The sequence below is a fragment of the Mandrillus leucophaeus genome, unplaced genomic scaffold, assembly GCF_000951045.1.
Source record: "Mandrillus leucophaeus isolate KB7577 unplaced genomic scaffold, Mleu.le_1.0 Scaffold2, whole genome shotgun sequence".
NCBI lineage: Eukaryota > Metazoa > Chordata > Mammalia > Primates > Cercopithecidae > Mandrillus > Mandrillus leucophaeus.
Genome location: NW_012102031.1, coordinates 1,455,161 through 1,475,244, shown reverse-complemented (window position 1 = coordinate 1,475,244; position 20,084 = coordinate 1,455,161). Strand labels below are relative to the sequence as shown.

The window sequence follows — 20,084 nt, the reverse complement described above, 5'->3', positions numbered from 1 at the left end:
ATCTGTAAGGGAGACAGAAGCACCCCAAGTAGCCACAGCGGTACTTCCTTTGCTGAATTTTTTTTTTTTTTTGTAAGACTTGAGTCTCACCCTGTTGCCCAGGATGGAGTGCAGTGGCATGATCTTGGCTCACTGCAACCTCCACCTCCCGAGTTCAAGTGATTCTCGTGCCTCAGCCTTCCAAGTAGCTGGGACTACAGGCACCCACCACCACACCCAGCTAATTTTTGTATTTTTAGTAGAGGTGGGGGCTCACCATGTTGACCAGGCTGGTCTCAAACTCCTGAACTCAGGTGATTCACCCACCTCGGCTTCCCAAAGTGCTGGGATTATGGAAGTGAGCCACTGTGCCCGGCCCCAGTCTAATTTCACATTGTGACTTCATTCATTCTTTCATACAACTAATGTGTATTCAGCACAGTTTAGATGCCGCTGAATAACACGGTGCTGCTTTTTTGTGTAAGTATATACAGTGGATTTCCAGCCTGGATGTTAGAAGATAGGAAACCTAAAGTGTTTTGGTTCCTTTCTGAGAAGGGACAAATAGCTTGTGGCTTGGAAGTCAGGGTGGGAGTGGGGAGGTAATACACGATAAAGTGACCCTGGGTAGGAGGATTGGGTTGGGGGCGGGCAGATGAGAATCCCTGTGGATCATCTGGAAGCCAGTTGAGTTCAGAAATGTGATGCTTGGACAGCTGCTGAACCCCTGTGTCACGGCCTCCCATGTGTGGGCTGCCTGTGAAGAGAGGCAGGCTAGTCTGTGATGACACTGCCATCCCTTGGATCCCAAACTTTTTTTGTTTTGAGACAGGGTCTCATTCTGTCACCCTGGCTGGAGTGCAGTGGTGTGAAAATGGCTCACACTGCAGCCTTGACCTCCTGGGCTCAGGCAGTCATTCCACCTGAACCTCCTGAGTAGCTGGGACTACAGGCGTATGCCACCATGCCTGGCTAAGTTTTGTGGGTTTTTTTGTAGAGACAGGGTTTTGCCATGTTGCCCAGGCTGGTCTTGAACTCCCAAGCTCAAGTGATCCCCCACCTCGGCCTCCTAAAGTGCTAGGATTACAGGTGTGAGCCACTGCACCCGGCCCCAAACTTGTTACAAGAGTAATCTAATACTCTTTGCTGTTGAATCTTACTTCCTTTTTTATTTTTATTTTATTTTTTTTTTTGAGATGGAGTCTCGCTCTATCGCCCAGGCTGGAGTGCAGTGGCGCAATCTTGGCTCACTGCAAGCTCCGCCTCCCGGGTTCAGGCCATTCTCCTGCCTCAGCCTCCCAAGTAGCTGGGACTACAGGCGCCCGCCACCAGGCCTGGCTAATTTTTTGTGTTTTTAGTAGAGATGGGGTTTCACCATGTTAGCCAGGATGGTCTCAATCTAACCTTGTGATTCGCCCACCTCGGCCTCCCAAAGTGCTGGGATTACAGGCGTGAGCCACTGCACTCAGCCTTATTTCCTTTCTATTCATGTTGTCTTCTTTTCATCCCTTGCCTGTTTTATCTTTCTCTCTTCTATCCTCTTCCAACCCTTCTTTTAGAATCTTAGGATTTAGAACTAGAAGGAACCATTAGAGACCACTTAGACCAGGGATTCCGCACATTAGAATCATCTAGGGGAGCTTTTAACAAACTATAGGTGCCAATCTCCCATCACAGACCATTAGAATTTTAGGTTCAGGTTTTTTTTTCTTTTCTTTTTTTTTTTTTTTGAGACGGAGTTTCGCTCTTGTTGCCCAGGCTGGAGTGCAATGGTGCCATCTCAGCTCACTGCAACCTCCACCTCCTGGGTTGAAGGGATTCTCCTGCCCCATTCACCCAAGTAGCTGGGATTATAGGCGCCCAGCACCACGCCTGGCTAAGTTTTTTGTATGTTCAGTAGAGATAGGGTTTCACCATATTGGCCAGGCTGGTCTATGAACTCCTGACCTCAGGTAATCCACCTGCCTCAGCCTCCCAAAGTGCTGAGATTACAGGTGTGAGCCACTGTGCCTGCTCAGGCATTTTTAAAAGCTCCCCAGGTGGGTCTAATAGTGAAGTCACGGGCCAGGTGCGGTGACTCACTCCTGTAATCCCAGCACTTTGGGAGGCCGAGGCAGGCGGATCACCTGAGGTCAGGAGTTCAAGACCAGCCTGCTCAACATGGCGAAACCCCTACTAAAGATACAAAAAATTAGCCGGGCGTAGTGGCACACGCCTGTAGTCCCAGCTACTCAGGAGGCTGAGGCAGGAGAATCCCTTGAATCCGGGAATCGGAAGTTGCAATGAGCCGAGATGGCGCCACTGCACTCCTGCCTGGGTGACAAGAGCGAAACTCCGTCTCAAAAAAAAAAAAAAAAAAATGAAGTCACAATTAAAACACTGATCTAGCCGGCCGTAGTGGCTCACGCCTGTAATCCCAACACTTTGGGAGGCCGAGGTGGGTGGACCATGAGGTCAGGAGATCGAGACCATCCTGGCTAACATGGTGAAACCCCATCTCTACTAAAAATACAAAAAAATTAGCCGGGCTTAGTGGCGGCACCTGTAGTCGCAGCTACTAGGGAGGCTGAGGCAGGAGAATGGCGTGAACCTGGGAGGCAGAGCTTGCAGTGAGCCGAGATCGTGCCACTGCACTCCAGCCTGGGCGACAGAGTGAGACTCCATCCCAAAAAAAAAAAAAAACCACAGATCTAGTTCAGTCCCTTTACTATATAGAGGAGAAAATAGAGCCATAGAGGTTAAGTGACTCTGGCACTTTTTCTTCCTATAAATTTTTTCTCTTCTTTTTTTTTTTTGAGACAGTGTCTTATTTTGTTGCCCAGGCTAGAGGTACAGTGGTGCAAACATGGCTCACTGAAGCCTCAACCTCCTGGGCTCAAGCAGTCCCCCCCTCCACTTTAACCTCCCAAGAAGTTGGGACGACAGGCGTGTGCCATCACACCAGGCGTTTTTTTTGTTTGTGTTTTTTTGCAACAAGGTCTTGCTGGGTTGCCCAGGATGGTCTCGAATTCCTGCCCTCAAGCAATCCTCCCTCTTTGGCCTCCCAAACTGCTGGGATTACAGACATGAGCTACCATGCCTGGCCTCTTCTCACTTTCCTCTCACAAACTTTTCAACACTCACCTATTCCCCCAGTTGTCCTCATGGATTTCCGTTAGCTCCTCTGTTGACATGTGCGGCCAAGGGAGGCCAAGCAGCAGCACTTTGTTCAGGTAGATTCAGGATATACATGCCAGTACCTCCCATTCCTTCTCTTACTCCATTAGCCCTGGTCGGGGCAGGGGCTCACCTGGTTAATGCACTGCCCCAGGTTTTGAAGGGCCCATCATTTTGTTTGCTTTGAGGTGGCCGTATCGGGTGAGTCATGTGCTAAGTTCTCTTCCCAGCTGTCTGTGAGATGTGTGGTATCGTGGGTACAAGGGAAGCCTTCTTCTCCAAGACCAAGAGGTTCTGCAGCGTCTCCTGCTCCAGGAGCTACTCCTCCAACTCCAAGAAAGCCAGTATCTTGGCTAGATTACAGGTGAGAGGCAGTCACCTGGGTCCTTCCCAGGGCCTTTGGTGCTGAGATAGGAGCCACTAATTGACTGAAAGCAAGGGCCAGGAAAGTTTGAAAAGACCCTTGCTGGTGGCCAGCTGGTATTTATTATGTTCTCAAACGTCAGTGGACAGAAGAATCCATTTATGGAGCTTTTTAAATTATAGGTTCCTGAAGCTACCGTCCATTCCCTACCCTCATCCCCCAGAGTCTGGTGTATTCGGTACATTTTAAACAAGAACTCTGGGGAAGTCTGACACCCTTGGTCTTCACCCCACACTTTTATACATCCTTTGAAAGGAAGCTGGGAAACAGGCCCAAGGTTCACCAGCCATGGTGGCTTCAGGAAGTCCGTGCCTTGTCTGACTCCATGTCACAGGCAGCTACCTAGAAAGTCTTGCCAATTTTCTAAATTACTGACATTTATAGAATTTTTAGAGATGGAAAGGTTCTTGGATGTGGTGTTGAACCCACACATTTATTAAGTATACTGAAGTCCAAAGAGGTAGAATAACATACCTAGTGTGGCTCTGTACGAAGAGAATGGCAGAATTGAGGCTGGAACCTAATCTCAGGGGCTTGATCTTACATTGTTTCCCAGTAGCTGTGACCAGCATCCACAACACTGCTTCCCAAATTTGCCTGCAAGCTGGGATCACGTGGAAAGTTTAAAAAATATTGATGCTGGTCGGGTACAGTGGCTCACGCCTATAATCCTAGCACTTTGGGAGGCTGAGGCGGGTGGATCACGAGGTCAGGAGATGGAGACCATCCTGGCCAACATGATGAAACCCCGTCTCTACAAAAAATACATAAATTAGCCAGGTGTGGTGGCGTGCGCCTGAAGTCCCAGTTACTCAGGAGGCTGAGGCAGGAGAATTGCTTGAACTTGGGAGGTGGAGGTTGCAGGGAGCTGAGATCGTGCCACTGCACTCCAGCCTGGGGAAAAAGAAAAATAAAATTAAAAAAATATATTGATGCTTGGGTCCTACTCCGAAAGATTCTGATTTAACTGGGATGGCGTGTGGCCTGGACAGAGATTGAAAGAGCTCCCAGGTGATCCTAATGTGCAGCAAAGCTTGAGGACCACCGATGTTTATTAGAAACTGCTGTGTTCTAGAGCCCGCTTACTGCTTCATACACTATCGCCTTTGTGAGACAATTACCATTGTTTCCCCATTTTGTAGATGTTAGTCAAGGCACAGAAAGATCCCTCTCTTCAGAGAGCTAAGAATAATATTGGTAATATTAATAGCTACAGTTTGGGAGTACTCGCTAAGGGCTTGACATTCTCAGTCCAATTAATGATCTTTAAAAATTTGATTTTTTAAAAAATTCCTTTTTATAAAGGCTCAGAAATTTCAGTAACTTACTTAAAGGTATACCACTAAAAATTGTAGAACTGGGATTTTCCCCTATGTTTGCTGGGACTTAAACCCAGATTTCTGCTTCACTGATCTCCTTAGTAAATTCCTGGTCAGTGCTTAAGTTACAAAATACAGACCAGATCAGTGGCCATTCCCTTTGGAAAGGGAGGACCCCCTTTGAGTACCTGATGAAAGCCGTGGACCCTCTCCTGAACATTCGTGTATGTACAGAAGGTTGCCTCCCAGTTCATGAGCGTTTCTGGCCCCCTGTGAGGCCCATTCTTTGCTTTGGATCTATTGGTAGCGACACTGGAGGAAGGAGATGACTGAGACTTGAATCTGGCACGGCAGAAAGGCTTAAAAGATAGAACATGGGTCTCTCCCTGCTCTGTAGCCCTGCCTAGCACCCCCGACCCTTCCCCACAACCACCCCCTGAGCTCAGGATTGTTACTGTCATCACTGTTTCACACATGAAGAAACTGAAGCCCAAAAGAAGTTAAGTCACCGACCCAAGCCCAGGACTTCAACTTGGCAGCCCAAATCCAGAGTCATGATCCCAGCCGCTGGGCTACACATAGCCTCTCTCCTCTCCAGGGAAAACCACCCACCAAGAAAGCCAAAGTCCTGCACAAGGCTGCCTGGTCTGCCAAAATTGGAGCCTTCCTCCACTCCCAAGGGACAGGACAGCTGGCAGATGGGACACCAACAGGACAAGACGGTAAGATAGCAGAGGGCTCCGCTTAGGAAGCTGCCATGGCTGAGGAGGAGGCTGGGTTTGGGGTGGCCTTTTCTAGGAATGAAGACTGGGCAAACCGGCCAGGTGGAAAGTGCGCTAAGCCAGGGTCACCACGGATTGCACCTGCCTCACCTGTTGGGGATTGTGGAAATTACCCAGAAAAATCCCTTCAGCCACCCTTAAATCACCAGGACTCCTACCCATGATCATTCAAACGCCAAGAATTGGCTGTTTTTGTTTCTCTTTGCTTTTCTCCCTGTGGTTTCTGTTTCCCTGGGGCAATGAAGGCCCGGATCTGGTTGAAGGCACGTTTGGAGAGGAAAGGAGCCTGTTTCTCTTTCTCTGAGTGTACAGCAATTGCTAAGCAAGTTAAACATACGCATAAAGCAACTCTGCTATCACTGTTCTGAGTTTCTAACTGAAATTGAGCTCAGCAGGCAGGAGCTCAGTTGCAGGGGCCCTGGCGTGTGCGCACCCCTCCCCCACATTTAGATTGGGTGTGGCCAATCAGGTTGAGGGAGGTGGGAGGAATTTAAGCCCAGGGATATTTGAATTTTCCTCTTTGGGGGAAGAAGGGCAAGAAATTTCCCTTTGAATGTTCCTTACTCCTGAGCCTTGCCACCTTTCAATTCAGTCAACAGTGGTCCCTCATGGCCACTGGAGGAGCAGGTATAAGAGTGAAGGAGGGTGTCGTGGGCAGCGCTGTGAGACGGGCTGCTGGGGGTGGGGGACCTACCTCTGCAGGTCCCACAGGGCCCTTGGGGTCCAGGCTCCTGGACTGGCTGCTGCTCAGGCTCCCAGCCTGACTCGTCCTCTTTCTGCTCTGCAGCTCTGGTCTTGGGCTTCGACTGGGGGAAGTTCCTAAAGGATCACAGTTACAAGGCTGCTCCCGTCAGCTGTTTCAAGCACGTGAGTGCCCTCGAGCTGAGGGAGGGAGGCCAGGGAGCCGGCCAGGGAGCTGCTCCTCCACCTGCTTCACTGGGTGGCTTCAGGCTGGACGGTGGCAGTGGGGAGGTTTTTGCCCTGAATTCTCTAATAGTCTCAGCATTTTCATTCCCAGGGGAGTTGCCTCGTACCTGTGTCTAACACATATAATCCAATTTACTTTGTAAAAAGCCTGCCCCTGGGTGCCTGGGCTAGCACAGCTGTGTCCAGGATCTGTGACGAACTAAACTCGTGACCAGGAAGATGGAATGGGATACCCCAACTGGCTGAAGCTAGGGCTGAGAATAAAAAAGGTGAATTTGGCCGGGCGCAGTGGCTCACACCTGTAATCCCAGCACTTTGGGAGGCCGAGGCGGGCGGATCACCTGAGGTGGGGAGTTCGAGACCAGCCTGGCCAACATGGTGAAACCCCATCTCTACTAAAAATACAAAAATTAGCTGGAATTGATGGCGGGCACCTGTAATCCCAGCTACTTGGGAGGCCGAGACAGGAGAATCCCTTGAATTTGGGAGGCTGAGGTTGTAATGAGCTGAGATTGTGCCACTGCCTTCCAGCCTGGGTGATGAGCAAGACTCTTAAAAAAAAAAAAAGTGATTTTCCTAAAGGAGAGTCAAAAGCACCATTGGCAGAAAAGTGAGGATTAGGTACTGGGAAGGCAACTAAAACACCCCAGTGCTGTCCTGGGGCATTTTATTTTATTTTATTTATTTTTTTGAGATGGAGTTTCACTCTTGTTGCCCAGGCTGGAGTGCAATGGCACTGTCGGCTCACAGCAACCTCCCCCTCCCAGGTTCAAGCGATTCTCCTGCCTCAGCCTCCCGAGTAGCTGGGATTACAGGCATGCACCACCGCGCCTGGCTAATTTTGTATTTTTAGTAGAGACGGGGTTTCTCCCTGTTGCTCGAACTCCCAACCTCAGGTGATCTGCCCACCTGGGCCTCCCAGAGTGCTGGGATTACAGGTGTGAGCCACTGTGCCCGGCCCCCTGGAGCATTTTAATAGGAGGGAAAGTAGAGAGTAAACTTGCAAGGTGGATGGCTGTGTGTAAATGAGGGGGTCATGATGCCCAGAGCACAGGTTTGAGTGATGACTGAAGGAAAGTATATTTGTGCTAAGAACATTGCCCCACCATTGCTCAGGCTGGCACGGGCACGAAGGGATCCAGGCTCACCAAGCCATCATGTGCCCAAAATGATACAGTAAGAAACCAGTCCTGTAAAGATTAGGACTCGGTTCTGTCTGACTCGGTCTCTAGGCATCACCCTGCATCCCACCACCTCCACTCCCCAGCTCAACTCTTCAAGGACAGGGGACCTCATCTCTTTATCCCTAGAGGCTGGTTCTGCACACAGTGGGTGATGCGAAAAGTGGAGGTGCAAAGGAGGACTTGACTGAGGTCATGAGGCAGCCCGTCTCCCCTGCCAGCGCTGTTAGCTCACTCTCTTCGTACTCTCTTCGCCACACAGGTCCCACTCTATGACCAGTGGGAGGATGTGATGAAAGGGATGAAGGTGGAGGTGCTCAACAGCGACGCTGTGCTCCCCAGCCGGGTGTACTGGATCGCCTCTGTCATCCAGACAGCAGGTGGGTGTTTGGCCAGGGCAGGGCCAGCGATGTGTCTGCAGGGTGACATCTCTAGATGGGTGGACAGTGTTGTAGGCAGGAGTTGGCTTCATAAAAATCCCACCCACTGGGGTTTATGCCCCATTTCTAAGGATTCTTCTACCAGAGAAGGGAACACACAGCTTGGCAGACTTGGAAACTCTAATTTTTTTTGTTTTTGTTTTTTTAGATGGTGTCTTGCTCTTTCACCCAGACTGGAGTGCAGTGGTGCGATCTCAGCTCACCGCAACCTCCGCCTCCTGGGTTCAAGCTATTCTCCTGCCTCAGCCTCCCGAATAGCTGGGACTACAGGCCACTTGGCCACCACATGGCTAATTTTTGTATTTTTAGTAGAGACGGGGTTTCACCATCTTTGCCAGGCTGGTCTCAAACTCCTGACCTCAGGTGATCCTCTGCCTCCCAAAGTGCTGGGATTACAGGCGTGAGCCACCACGCCTGGCTGGAAACCCCAATGTATAAAGTTTGTTCCAGGGCCGGGTGTCGTGGCTCACACCTCTAATCCCAGCACTTTGGGAGGCGGAGGCAGGAGGATTGTTTGAGCTCAGGAGTTCGAGGCCAGCCTGGGCAACGTAGTGAGACACTGTCTCTACAAAAAATGAAAAAAATTTAAAAAGTAAAATTCATTCCAGGGATGGTCAGGTTATAGGGAATTAACTCTCAGCACCATGCCATAATGCTTTCCTAACTAGGAGCATGAATTTGATTGACTAGGACTGTTGTGGACAACAGGAATACACTTGCCTGGAAGTATAGGTGCCAGAAGTCCAGCTTAGGCTAGAGAAAAGAGACGGCTTAACAACATACCTTCCCCAGGGCGGGCGCGGTGGCTCACGCTTGTAATCCCAGCACTTGGGGAGGCTAAGGAGGGCAGATCACAAGGTCAGGAGATCGAGACCATCCTGGCTAACACGATGAAACCCCGTCTCTACTAAAAATACAAAAAAAATTAGCCAGGCGTGGTGGCGGGCACCTGTAGTCCCAGCTACTCAGGAGGCGGTGCTTGCAGTGAGCTGAGATGGCGCCACTACAATCCAGCCTGGGCAACAGAGCAAGACTCCGTCTCAAAATAATAAAAAAAAACACAGCATACCTTCCCCAGCTCATCCTCCCTCACAGGTGCCCTTTCCTTTCTTTTCAGGGTATCGGGTGCTGCTTCGGTACGAAGGCTTTGAAAATGATGCCAGCCATGACTTCTGGTGCAACCTGGGAACTGTGGATGTCCACCCCATTGGCTGGTGTGCCATCAACAGCAAGATCCTCGTGCCCCCACGGAGTGAGTTGATGAGAACATTTCCTCTCTTGTTCCTGCAGGGCCCCTGGTAGAGGGAGAGTCCTCTGCTTGTGTTAGGTAGAATGGGAGTCCTCTGTCTTGTTAGAACAGAAGCCACTTGCCCCCTGGCTTCCTGCCCTCCCCGTCTCAGAGGCCCAGGGGCCAATCCATGTGTGGAATCTGAGGTTCTCGGATGAAGTCCTTGCTGGCCTCGAGAGGCAGCTATTTTCCTCCCCACTGCTAAGGGGCCCCCACTCGGGGTCGGTGCTAGCGTCCCTGTCGGTGGAGGTGTCGTCAGTCTGTGTAACCAGGATTCTGCTGGTGCCTCCACAGCCATCCATGCCAAGTTCACCGACTGGAAGGGCTACCTCATGAAACGGCTGGTGGGCTCCAGGACGCTTCCCGTGGATTTCCACATCAAGGTCGGCAGTGAGCCCTGAACTGATGTCCCTTCTTCTGCTCTTCCATTTTTCTCCATCCTCCATGCTACTCACTGGAGCATGTTATCTGAGACTCTCTTGCCTGATGATCTTCAGCAGCTCCACATTTTGCAAGGCTGGAGAAAAATGCTGCTGCTACATGGTTGCCATCTGCCTTTCTAGCCTGGTGTCAGCCACCACCCCACCCAGACTCTGCTCCTACCGCACCAGTCATGCTGCTTTGTCTGCCTTTTGCTCTTCCAGAACCTTACCTTTGCTCATAGAATTTTTCGAAAGTGTTCACTCAATAAGATTTTATTACATATGTTTTTTGTTTTTTTTTTTTTGAGATGGAGTCTCGCTCTGTCGCCCAGGCTGGAGTGCAGTGGTGCAATCTCGGCTCTCGGCAAGCTCTGCCTCCCGGGTTCACGCCATTCTCCTGCCTCAGCCTCCCTAGTAGCTGGGACTACAGGCGCCCACCACCATGCCTGGCTAATTTTTTTGTATTTTTAGTAGAGATGGGGTTTCACCATGTTAGCCAGGATGGTTTCAATCTCCTGACCTCATGATCTGCCCACCTTGGCCTCCCAAAGTGCTGGGATTACAGGCATGAGCCACTGTGCCCAGCCTTTTTTTTCTTTTTAAGACAGAGTCTCGCTCTGTTGCCCAGGCTGGAGTGCAGTGGCACAATCTTGGCTGACTGCAACCTCTGCCTCCTGGGCTCAAGCAATTCTTCTGCCTCAGCCTCCCAAGTAGCTGGGATTACAGGTGCACGTGCACCATCATATGTGGCTAATTTTTGTATTTTTAGTAGAGATGGGGTTTCACCGTATTGCCCAGGCTTGTCTCGAACTCCTGACCTCAAGTGATCTACCCACCTCGGCCTCCCAAAGTGCTGGGATTATAGGCGTGAGCCACCGTGCCCAGCCTTACATACTTGTTTACAAGGCAATGTGGGAATACAAAGAATACAGACCCTGCCATCCAGAAATCTTTAGTCTGGCAGAGGAAACGAAAGCCATGCACACGAGTAATTGTAATACAGCCTCGGTTCTAAGCCAGGGGTGTGCCTGGCACAGTATAGGGTAAGGCCTGGCCTGGGGCCCCTCTGGGCTGTCGGATTCTGTCTGGTTTAGGACTCCTGTGTGGCACAGAATCATCTGTTTGGCATTTAATTTTAAGAAATGATTTAGTAAAAATTAAGTCACGTGTACATGGTAAAAGTGACTCATACCTGTCTCAGTGTCTCAGCACTTTGGGAGGCCAAGGTGAGAGGATTACTTGAGGCCAGGAGTCCGAAACCAGCTTAGGCAACACCGTGAGACTTTGTCTCTTAAAAAAAAATTAGTTGGGCTGGGCACAGTGACTCACTCTGTAATCCCAGCACTTTGGGAGGCCAAGGTCGGCAGATCACCTGAGGGCAGGAGTTCCAGACTAGCCTGGCCAACATGGCAAAACCCCGACTGTACTAGAAATGCAAAAATTAGCCGGGTGTGGTGGCACACACCGGTAATCCCAGCTAACTCAGGAGGCTGAGGTGGGAGAATTGCTTGCACCCGGGAGGCCGAAGTTGCAGTGAGCCGAGATTGTGCCCACTGCACTTCAGCCTGGGCCACAGAGTGAGAAGACTTCATTTCAAAAAAAAAACAAAAACAAAAATGGCGTAGGATTGTGGGCTGCACTGTGTTGGCTGTAGAGGAAGAGAACGTGGCAGGGAAGGCAGCCCAGAGGGGCCCTGAGCCAGGCCTTACCCTGCGTTGTCTCTCACTCTCCTGAGTGAGCCTCTGGGATACCAGATGTGGGACAGGCAATTGGTGTCAGGGCGTATCCCAAGCCCTTGAGCTGGGCCAGAGGGTCTGTCTGGTTTAGGACCCCTGTGGCAGCTTTGCCTATTGGCTGCTTTGTGACCTCTGAGACCTTTCCTTCCGGGTGTGTTTGGAAGTAGCGCTGTTTAGTCTAGGCTCGGCCAGTTCCTGACCCAGCCGTGCCCTGGGGCTGGAAAAGCCTTACACCCTACCTGTTCCCTGCCCCAGGCAGGACGGCTCTGAAGTCTCAGTGAACAAAAAGAACCTCCTCCTCCTCTGTACCCCAGCACCATGGCTCTCTGTAGGGCAGCTCGAGGGCATCTTGGTCACCATCCGTCATTAGGTCGGTTGCCACCGAGGCACTGTGAAAGCACTGCAGAGCTGCAGCCCATCAGGGTCAGAGTCGGAACTGGACACAGGGGACACTGGAAAGGGACACAGGAAGACTCAGTTCTCTGGACATGAGTCTCATATGAGCCACAGGCAGAGGGCTGGGAGGTGGCGGGGAGTGCAGGGTGCCCGGGGATCAGAGTGCAGAGGCCACGAAGAGCACGAGCTGCACACCAGCTTCCAGGCCCAGCTCTGGCACAAATGAGTCTCTGTCACTCTGGGCAAGCGTGACCTCTCTGGGTCACTTTTCCTTAGTCTAAAGTGTGTTTTATGACTGGCATCAACTCATTGGCGTTTTGGTGGCGAGAAGTGGCATGCCCATTGCGAGCTGTGTGCCTTCCCTCTGTGTCCTCCTAGGGAGTCAGGGCCAAGGTGAGCCTGGCAGCACAGGTGGTCTCATCTGCCACCTCCCGACTGACGGTGTGGGGGGGGCGATAACACCACACCTTCCCTGTCCTCCACTCACCGTGAAGAGACAGAGCAGGAGGGTCCAGGAGGGTGGGTGGGAGGAGCCCTCGGCCATAGCAGGTCTGTGTTCTGACATCGTTTCAGATGGTGGAGAGCATGAAGTACCCCTTTAGGCAGGGCATGCGGCTGGAAGTGGTGGACAAGTCCCAGGTGTCACGCACTCGCATGGCCGTGGTGGACACAGTCATCGGGGGTCGCCTACGGCTCCTCTATGAGGATGGTGACAGTGACGACGACTTCTGGTGCCACATGTGGAGCCCCCTGATCCACCCAGTGGGTTGGTCACGACGTGTGGGCCACGGCATCAAGATGTCAGGTTAGCAGAGCCCCAGGCCAGAGGGACTGCACGCTATGCTTCCCAGGGATGGGGTGGGAGCACCTTCCTACTCCTCACAGCAGGTCAGCAGGTGGAGGTTGGCATGGCCACCCTGTGGTGATGACACTGCGCTCCAGAGAGCTTGACAAGTCACTCCACTCAACTTGTGAGTGGTAAAATCAAGATTTGAACCCCGATGCTACCAGCCCCGATCCTCTCCCATGTCATACGGGAGCAGTCCGGGTTTCGAGGCCTGGAGAGTCCCTACAGAGAGCTCTGGATGTTTCCTGGACTCAACCTTTCTGTCTGCTCCTCTGGGTGGGGGGTCCTGAGATACAGAGATACAGCTGAGAACATGTGCAGAGCAGCCCCACATTCCCAGGGGAGGTGCGGAGATGGCCCAGGAGCCTCCTTCAACTCCCTTCTCTCCCTCATTCCCTATCCATCTCCTCCAAAGAGAGGCGAAGTGACATGGCCCATCACCCCACCTTCCGGAAGATCTACTGTGATGCCGTTCCTTACCTGTTCAAGAAGGTGAGACTCAGCCCTTGGGCGCTTTTCCCCTCGGCCATGGGTCCATTCCGGGCCTGAGGGACCTGGCTCTTCCCCTGGGACCATCCCTTTCCCTCCTGAAGCCTGCTTCCCTTACCTTTCCCCCTGGCCTGCCCAGGGAGTCCCCAGCTGTCCCATTTCTTTAAGGTTCGAGCCGTCTACACAGAAGGCGGTTGGTTTGAGGAAGGGATGAAGTTGGAGGCCATTGACCCCCTGAATCTGGGCAACATCTGCGTGGCAACTGTCTGTAAGGTGAGCCAGGGCCGCCCTCCAGCCCCCACGAGGGGACCCATGTGGCCCAGAGCTCTAACTCCACTCGACACTGTCAGGGGGTCTCTGGCACAGCCTCTCATCACTGGCTGTGCCCAGAGTCCCTGACTTTTGTGGGTGGGGCCTGGCCTGCCCCTTGCTCAGAATCTGCTTTCGTGTCAGGGTCCAAGGCTCACTGGACGAGGGCTGCTTCAACACCTGAGCCGGGTCCTGTGTCAGGGTGGGCCCCTCCCTGTCACCTCCCTGGGGCCTTCTTACTGTGTGCCATCTCCTTTGAGTGCTGGCCTAGGCAAGAGCCACAGCGGGGGTCACCTTGCTCCAAACCTCCTCATCACCTCAGCCTGAGCAGCACCCCCCACCCCTGCGTGGCCCTCCTGGAGGAGGCTGCTGACTCGTCCACGCCGAGGATCCGCTCCATGCCAGGCGCGTGTGCTCACCTGAGAACACAGTCCCACAGAATGGACGCGGCCCCTGCTGGCGTGGTGTTTGCTGTCTAGTGGGGAAGAGAAAGAATCCCACGTGGACGCATCACAGAAGTGCTGTGTGCCCCAGAGAGGCTCAGGTGTCCTCCAGGAGGGCCGTGCCCTAGATCTGTTTGGATCCATCTGCCTCGTGTCCCTGTTGGGGTGTGGTGCCAACCCAGGATGGGGTGCAGTTCATGATATGATCTGTCTGCCTGCTCCCCCCACCCCCCAGGTTCTCCTGGATGGATACCTGATGATCTGCGTGGACGGGGGGCCCTCCACAGATGGCTCAGACTGGTTCTGCTACCACGCCTCTTCCCATGCCATCTTCCCGGCCACCTTCTGTCAGAAGAATGACATTGAGCTCACACCCCCAAAAGGTAAGACTAGAGAGGCCACCACGTGCTGGCCTTGCCATCAGAAGGGGCAGGGTGTCCAGGCGCGGTGGCTCCTGCCTGTAATCCCAGCACTTTGGGAGGCTGAGGCAGGTGGATGACCTGAGGTCAGGAGTTTGAGACCAGCCTGGCCAACATGGCAAAACTTCATCTCTACTAAAAATACAAAATTAGCCAGGCATGGTGGCAGGTGCCTGTAATCCCAGCCACTAGGGAGGCTGAGGCAAGAGAATTGCTTGAACCCAGGAGGTGGAGGTTGCAGTGAGTCAAGATCATGCCACTGCACTCTAGCCTGGGTGACAGAGCGAGACTCTGTTTTAAAAACAAAACAAAACAGAAGGGGCAGGGTGGGGCCACAAGTCCAGATTCCTGGTCAAGTCAGGCCCCAAAGTGTAGCATTTCAGGGTGTACGGGAAAGGTGACAGAGCCCGCCACCAGCCCTTAACTGCTGGGCTGACCCTGCCCCGTGGCCAGTGTATGGTTGATGAACAGAGCTCCCATGTATCCCGTTGGTCAGCAAACAACCTATACAACAGGACTGTGGTGCTAGAGCAGGTGCCACCCTGAGGGGTTAAGAAGGCTGCTGGGGAGACTCCAGGCTGGGTCCTGAGCAAGACCTGCAGAGCTCCTTCAGCCATGTGTCCTTTCCCCCTGCCCACTTCCTGCTTCCCCTCTCCCTCTGCATCTGAGCTGTCTGCTCCTCCAGGTTATGAGGTACAGACCTTCAGCTGGGAGAACTACTTGGAGAAGACCAAGTCGAAAGCCGCCCCATCGAGACTCTTTAACATGGTGAGGAGACTCAAGTGGAGCAAGGGGCCTGCGGGGGCCTCAGGACAGGCCCTGCCTGCTGCTCCCAGCGGTGACAGTTCCTCCCCTTTCTCTCGAGTCTCTGCTGCTGACACCAGCCACTTTTGGGGGGAAGTCCCCAGCTCTGGCCTGGTCACTGCAGTCCCTCTTCCACGGAGGGTGGTGTGGAGAAAGAGGTGCAGTGGGATTATTGTCTAGAGGAACTTGCCCCAGCAGGCGTTCCAGTCCCAGCCTCCTCCCTGCCAGTTCTTCAAGTGCCTCCAGGCCCGGGCGAGCCTGCTGGGGTAGGGAGCTGACTGGCTTGGCCACTGCCTCCTTTTTCTGCCCCAGGATTGCCCAAACCATGGCTTCAAGGTGGGCATGAAGCTGGAGGCCGTGGACCTGATGGAGCCCCGGCTCATCTGTGTGGCCACGGTGAAGCGAGTGGTGCATAGGCTCCTCAGCATCCACTTTGATGGCTGGGACAGCGAGTACGACCAGTGGGTGGACTGCGAGTCCCCGGACATCTACCCCGTCGGCTGGTGTGAGCTCACTGGCTACCAGCTCCAGCCTCCTGTGGCCGCAGGTCTGGGCTCTCATGACCCTAAGAGACTCCGACTTTCCTCTTCTTTTCTCCTTCTTCCCCCGCCCCTGTGCCCATCTCAGTTCTTTGGCATGAGATGGAGACATCTCATGGACCACTCTAAGTAGAGAGTGAGCCCCGTCACCCAGCCCCTGCTCCTGACTTCTCTGGCTCCCTCTCTGGCCTGCAGAGCTCCTTCCTTCATCTTGCCCACTCTGTCATATGTTCTTGCCCTTGTGCACCCAGGTAAACTACCCAGGTCCCTCTGAGCAGTCCTGGTGACAAGGGTGGGAAGAAGGGACAGCTGTTCTCCAGCCCCCCCTCTCCCCATTGCCAAGCTTTGGCCTTCTATCTTGGGGTGTCCTGTATGGGAGGGTGGACGGGGTCTCGGGATGCGCCTGTGCCCTGTGTCCTCCCAGGGACCCTCGTCTCATCTCTTTCACCCTTGTCTTTCAACAACAGAACCGGCCACACCGCTGAAGGCCAAAGAGGCCACAAAGAAGAAAAAGAAACAGTTTGGGAAGAAAAGTAAGTACTGTCCCAGTGCAGCCAGGCTGGCGTGGGCCCGGGAGCGGTGGGCTGCGCCCCTGGGAGCAGGCGGGGTCAGCCCCCAGGCAGAGGTTCCCAGGTGCTGTCCTACTGGCGCAACTCTCCTCGTGGTCCTGTCCTGTCGCTTTTCCCTTGCTCTTTGGCCTACGGGCCTTTCATCCTGTCTCTGGGGACCCAGACCATAAATAGGGAGTGTTCAGTCTCTGGCCATGGTCAGGGTGCTGAGGAAAAGAGGTAAGAGATTGAAGTTGGGGGATCCCATCCCTGATGCCCACGTTCAGAAAAAAAACAGCCTGGCCTGGGCAAGCCGCCGCTGCTAGGTTCTAAAGGAAAAGCCGCAGGAAGAAATAGAAGCTGTCTCTCCAAGGCTCTCATTCTTACCTCGAGACCTCTTTGAGGGTGGGAGAGGGCAGGAGCAAAGGCAGGCAGCTGAGTGGCGGGACTCCACCTGGCACTCGGGCTGTGGGGTGTCGTTTGCCTTGGTGGGGCCTCACTCTACAGATTCTGAGCCCAGCTTGGCTTCCACTTGAGGGGCAGAGCGGGACGGGCAAAGCCATCCTTCAGAGCCGCAGGCCTGTGACAGCGAGGTGGGCTCCACGGTGTGGTACCATGTGGGGAAGAGGATGTTCTGAAACAGGAACGAGGTCCCTGGGGCAGGATTAAGATTGAGTGAGGCAGCTAGGCACAGTGGCTCACGCCTGTAATCCTAATACTTTGGGAGGCCGAGGTGGGCAGATCACGAAGTCAGGAGTTCGAGACCAGCCTGACCAACATGGTGAAACCCCGTCTCTACTAAAAATACAAAAATTAGCCGGGCACACTGGCACACGCCTGTAATCCCAGCTACTTGGGAAGCTGAGGCAGGAGAATTGCTTGAACCAGGGAGGTGGAGGTTGCAGTGAGCAGAGATTGAGCCACTGCACTCCAGCCTAGGCGACAGAGCAAGACTGTCTCAAAAAAACAAAAAAATTGAGTGAGGGTGTGGCATTTATCCAGTAGGCAGAGGTTCTGTACCATTCAAACAGTAGGACTGGGAATAGTGCATGTTGCAGGAAGAAATCAACGATCAAAAACGGGCCAGGTGAGATGGTTCCCACCTGTAATCCCAACACTTTGAGAGGCTGAGGTGGGAGGATCCCTTGAGCCCAGGAGTTTGAGACCAGCCGGGGCAACATAGCGAGACCCCTAATTAAAAAAATTTAATTAGCTGGGTATGGTGGCACATGCCTGTAGTCCCAGCTACTCAGGAGGCTAAGGTAGGAGGATCACCTGAGCCTGGGAGGTTGAGGCTGCAGTGAGCTGTGATCAGCCCACTGCACTCCAGCCTGGGTGACAGAGTGAGACCCTCTTCAAAAAAAATTATTTATTTAAAAGAAGATTTTAAAAGCAGCTACAACCACGACTGCCTGGGGCTTGGTTTGAGGGAGGTGGTGGTATTACTTCCCATTGGAGAGAATCTGAGCTCAGGGCACACAGCCAGTAAGAGGTGTCAGACTTGGAGTCCAGGCTTTCTGTCCCCAGGCTGGCACGTTTCCCTCTGCCACGCTGCCTGACCGCTGGGTGAGACCTGGTCCGTAAAGCCTCACCTAAATACAACCCTAATGCTGGGTTTGAATCCATTTTTATTCAAAGGGAAAAGAATCCCGCCCACCAAGACGCGACCCCTCAGACAGGGGTCCAAGAAGCCCCTGCTGGAGGACGACCCTCAGGGCGCCAAGAAGATCTCGTCGGAGCCCGTTCCTGGCGAGAGTAAGAGCCACCGGGCTGGGTCGAGGCAGGACCAGCCTGCTCCGTGCTCAGAGACGACCCCTCTCCTTCCCCACCTGGGCACAGAAGAGTAGAGTCAGGTTTCTTCGGCATTTTCTGGGCACCAAGCAGTCCTGTACCACTGGACCCAGAGTGCTTCCCAGACACCCCCGAACTGTGAACGGAGCTGAGTCCCCCTCTAGCCAGGCCCCTGGCCCCTCCTCCTCCTCCATCTCTACCCCTACCTCTAGTGCTTGGCAGGGTGGTGACAGATTGGCACATGGCAGTGTCGCTGGCATAGCCTACCTGGCTTGGGGCCTTGGCCTTTTGCTGCTGCCACTGCCCTCCCAGAAGGGAAGCTGGAGGGTGAAGGTGCATCCTAGGCCCCCATCTGTAGGGAGCCAGGTCCCTTTCCCAGCTCCTCCGTCTGCCCCCACCCCTCCCGGAGTTATTTACTCGCCCACCCACCCGCCTCCCCTGCCTCTTCAGTCATTGCTGTGCGTGTGAAGGAGGAGCATCTAGACGCGGCCTCGCCCCACAAGGCTTCAAGTCCAGAGCTGCCTGTCCCCGTTGAGAACATCAAGGAGGAAACGGACGACTGAGCCTTCTTGCCTCCAGCCTGGCTCCTAGCTGGAAGCCAGCCCGGGGTTTCTCTACCGCCACCACCATGCCTCCACCTCACTTTGGCTTGGAGACTGAGCCTATGTGTAAATTCTGCCTGGTGCCATGAAGGCTGGACGGTGGAGGACCTGCTGGGGTCTCCTGGGACCTGCCTGTTGCCCCTGCCCTCCCCTGTGGAAAGGCCTATGTGACGGGCTGCCTGAGGCCCCCGAACTCATCTGTGAACCACCTTCTCCAGCCAGAGTTCCCAAAGCTGGAACGCTAGCTGCCTGCTCTTCCTTAAGATGGCCTTCCCAGGACCTGCCACGGCCCTCAGTTGCCAGGGGTGGGGCCACCCCTGTCACACTGTGGAAGACAAGACAGTGAACTGTGTCTGTCCCAACGAGTCATGTAAATTAAATTCTAGAGCAGCTTTCTGAGCAGGATGAGGTCCTCTGACAGGGAGTTGTGTGATGGGGGCAGCCTCTGCCTCAAAAATTCACCTTGCAGAATGCCTCTCAGCCTCATGTGCTGGTCCTCTGCTCCTCCTAGCTCCCCAGGAATGTCATGTGCTGGTCCTCTGCTCCTCCTAGCTCCCCAGGAATGTTGGGGACCCAGCTTGGCTTGGCAGCTGAGAAGCAGTGACCAGGATATGGATTTTGGTGACCTGTGTGGTGGTTTGAGCTGCTTTCTGTGTTTGTGAGGACTGCCGCCATTTCCTAAAGGAAATGCCCCGGCGAGGACACTGGGAGGAAGATGGCCTGAGTGTGCACTCCGGCTCTGCTACCTGCTTCTGAAGCCCCGCTAAAAGTAACTCATCCAAGATTCGTTTATAGTTAAAGGGTCCAGTTCCGACTGGAGCCTCTGGAGAGCTGGGCTTTGCTGTTTTCACCTTTTGTTCCTACCTGAATGAAGAAGCCATGCCTGGAGGGGCTGTGAACACAGAACCCTCAGGACAAGGGTGACAGAGCTGGAGGACACATCTAGCTGCCATTGCAGCCTCACTGGGCTCCCCAGACTGTGTATGAGAAATTAAATCCCCTACTTGCTTGAGTCCGGTTTGTTAGATTTCTGTTCCTTGCAGAGTGTGTTCTGACCCCCCACCTCATGGTATCGATTATGAGGCCACGTGAGTCAAGACACGAGTGTGCGAGGCTGTAAAGAATAAATGTTGCCTCATGAGCCTGAGTTCCCTGTCTAGCCGCATGTTGTCGTTATTTACGGTTATGCCATTCTCCCCAAAGACCGTGGGTTCCCCAGCGATGGAGCCTGTGTCTGCCTGTC

The 20,084-nt window shown here is 53.5% G+C and overlaps 1 protein-coding gene across 1 annotated transcript in view; it reads left to right on the top strand.

The window, feature by feature from the left end:
- The window catches only part of L3MBTL2 (l(3)mbt-like 2 (Drosophila)), a 30,282-nt gene extending 10,429 nt beyond the window's left edge, over positions 1–19,853 (top strand). Inside the window, exons 3-18 of the mRNA XM_011979119.1 lie at positions 3,366–3,499; positions 5,477–5,600; positions 6,448–6,527; positions 8,031–8,148; positions 9,326–9,460; positions 9,791–9,879; positions 12,624–12,855; positions 13,313–13,389; positions 13,555–13,659; positions 14,374–14,521; positions 15,243–15,325; positions 15,674–15,908; positions 16,368–16,433; positions 18,087–18,203; positions 18,690–19,364; positions 19,406–19,853. Coding sequence (XP_011834509.1) covers positions 3,366–3,499; positions 5,477–5,600; positions 6,448–6,527; positions 8,031–8,148; positions 9,326–9,460; positions 9,791–9,879; positions 12,624–12,855; positions 13,313–13,389; positions 13,555–13,659; positions 14,374–14,521; positions 15,243–15,325; positions 15,674–15,908; positions 16,368–16,433; positions 18,087–18,203; positions 18,690–18,802 — 1,856 coding nt within the window. The 3' untranslated portion in view covers positions 18,803–19,364; positions 19,406–19,853. The remainder of the gene's footprint in view (positions 1–3,365; positions 3,500–5,476; positions 5,601–6,447; positions 6,528–8,030; positions 8,149–9,325; positions 9,461–9,790; positions 9,880–12,623; positions 12,856–13,312; positions 13,390–13,554; positions 13,660–14,373; positions 14,522–15,242; positions 15,326–15,673; positions 15,909–16,367; positions 16,434–18,086; positions 18,204–18,689; positions 19,365–19,405) is intronic.
- The last annotated feature ends 231 nt before the right edge of the window (positions 19,854–20,084 follow it).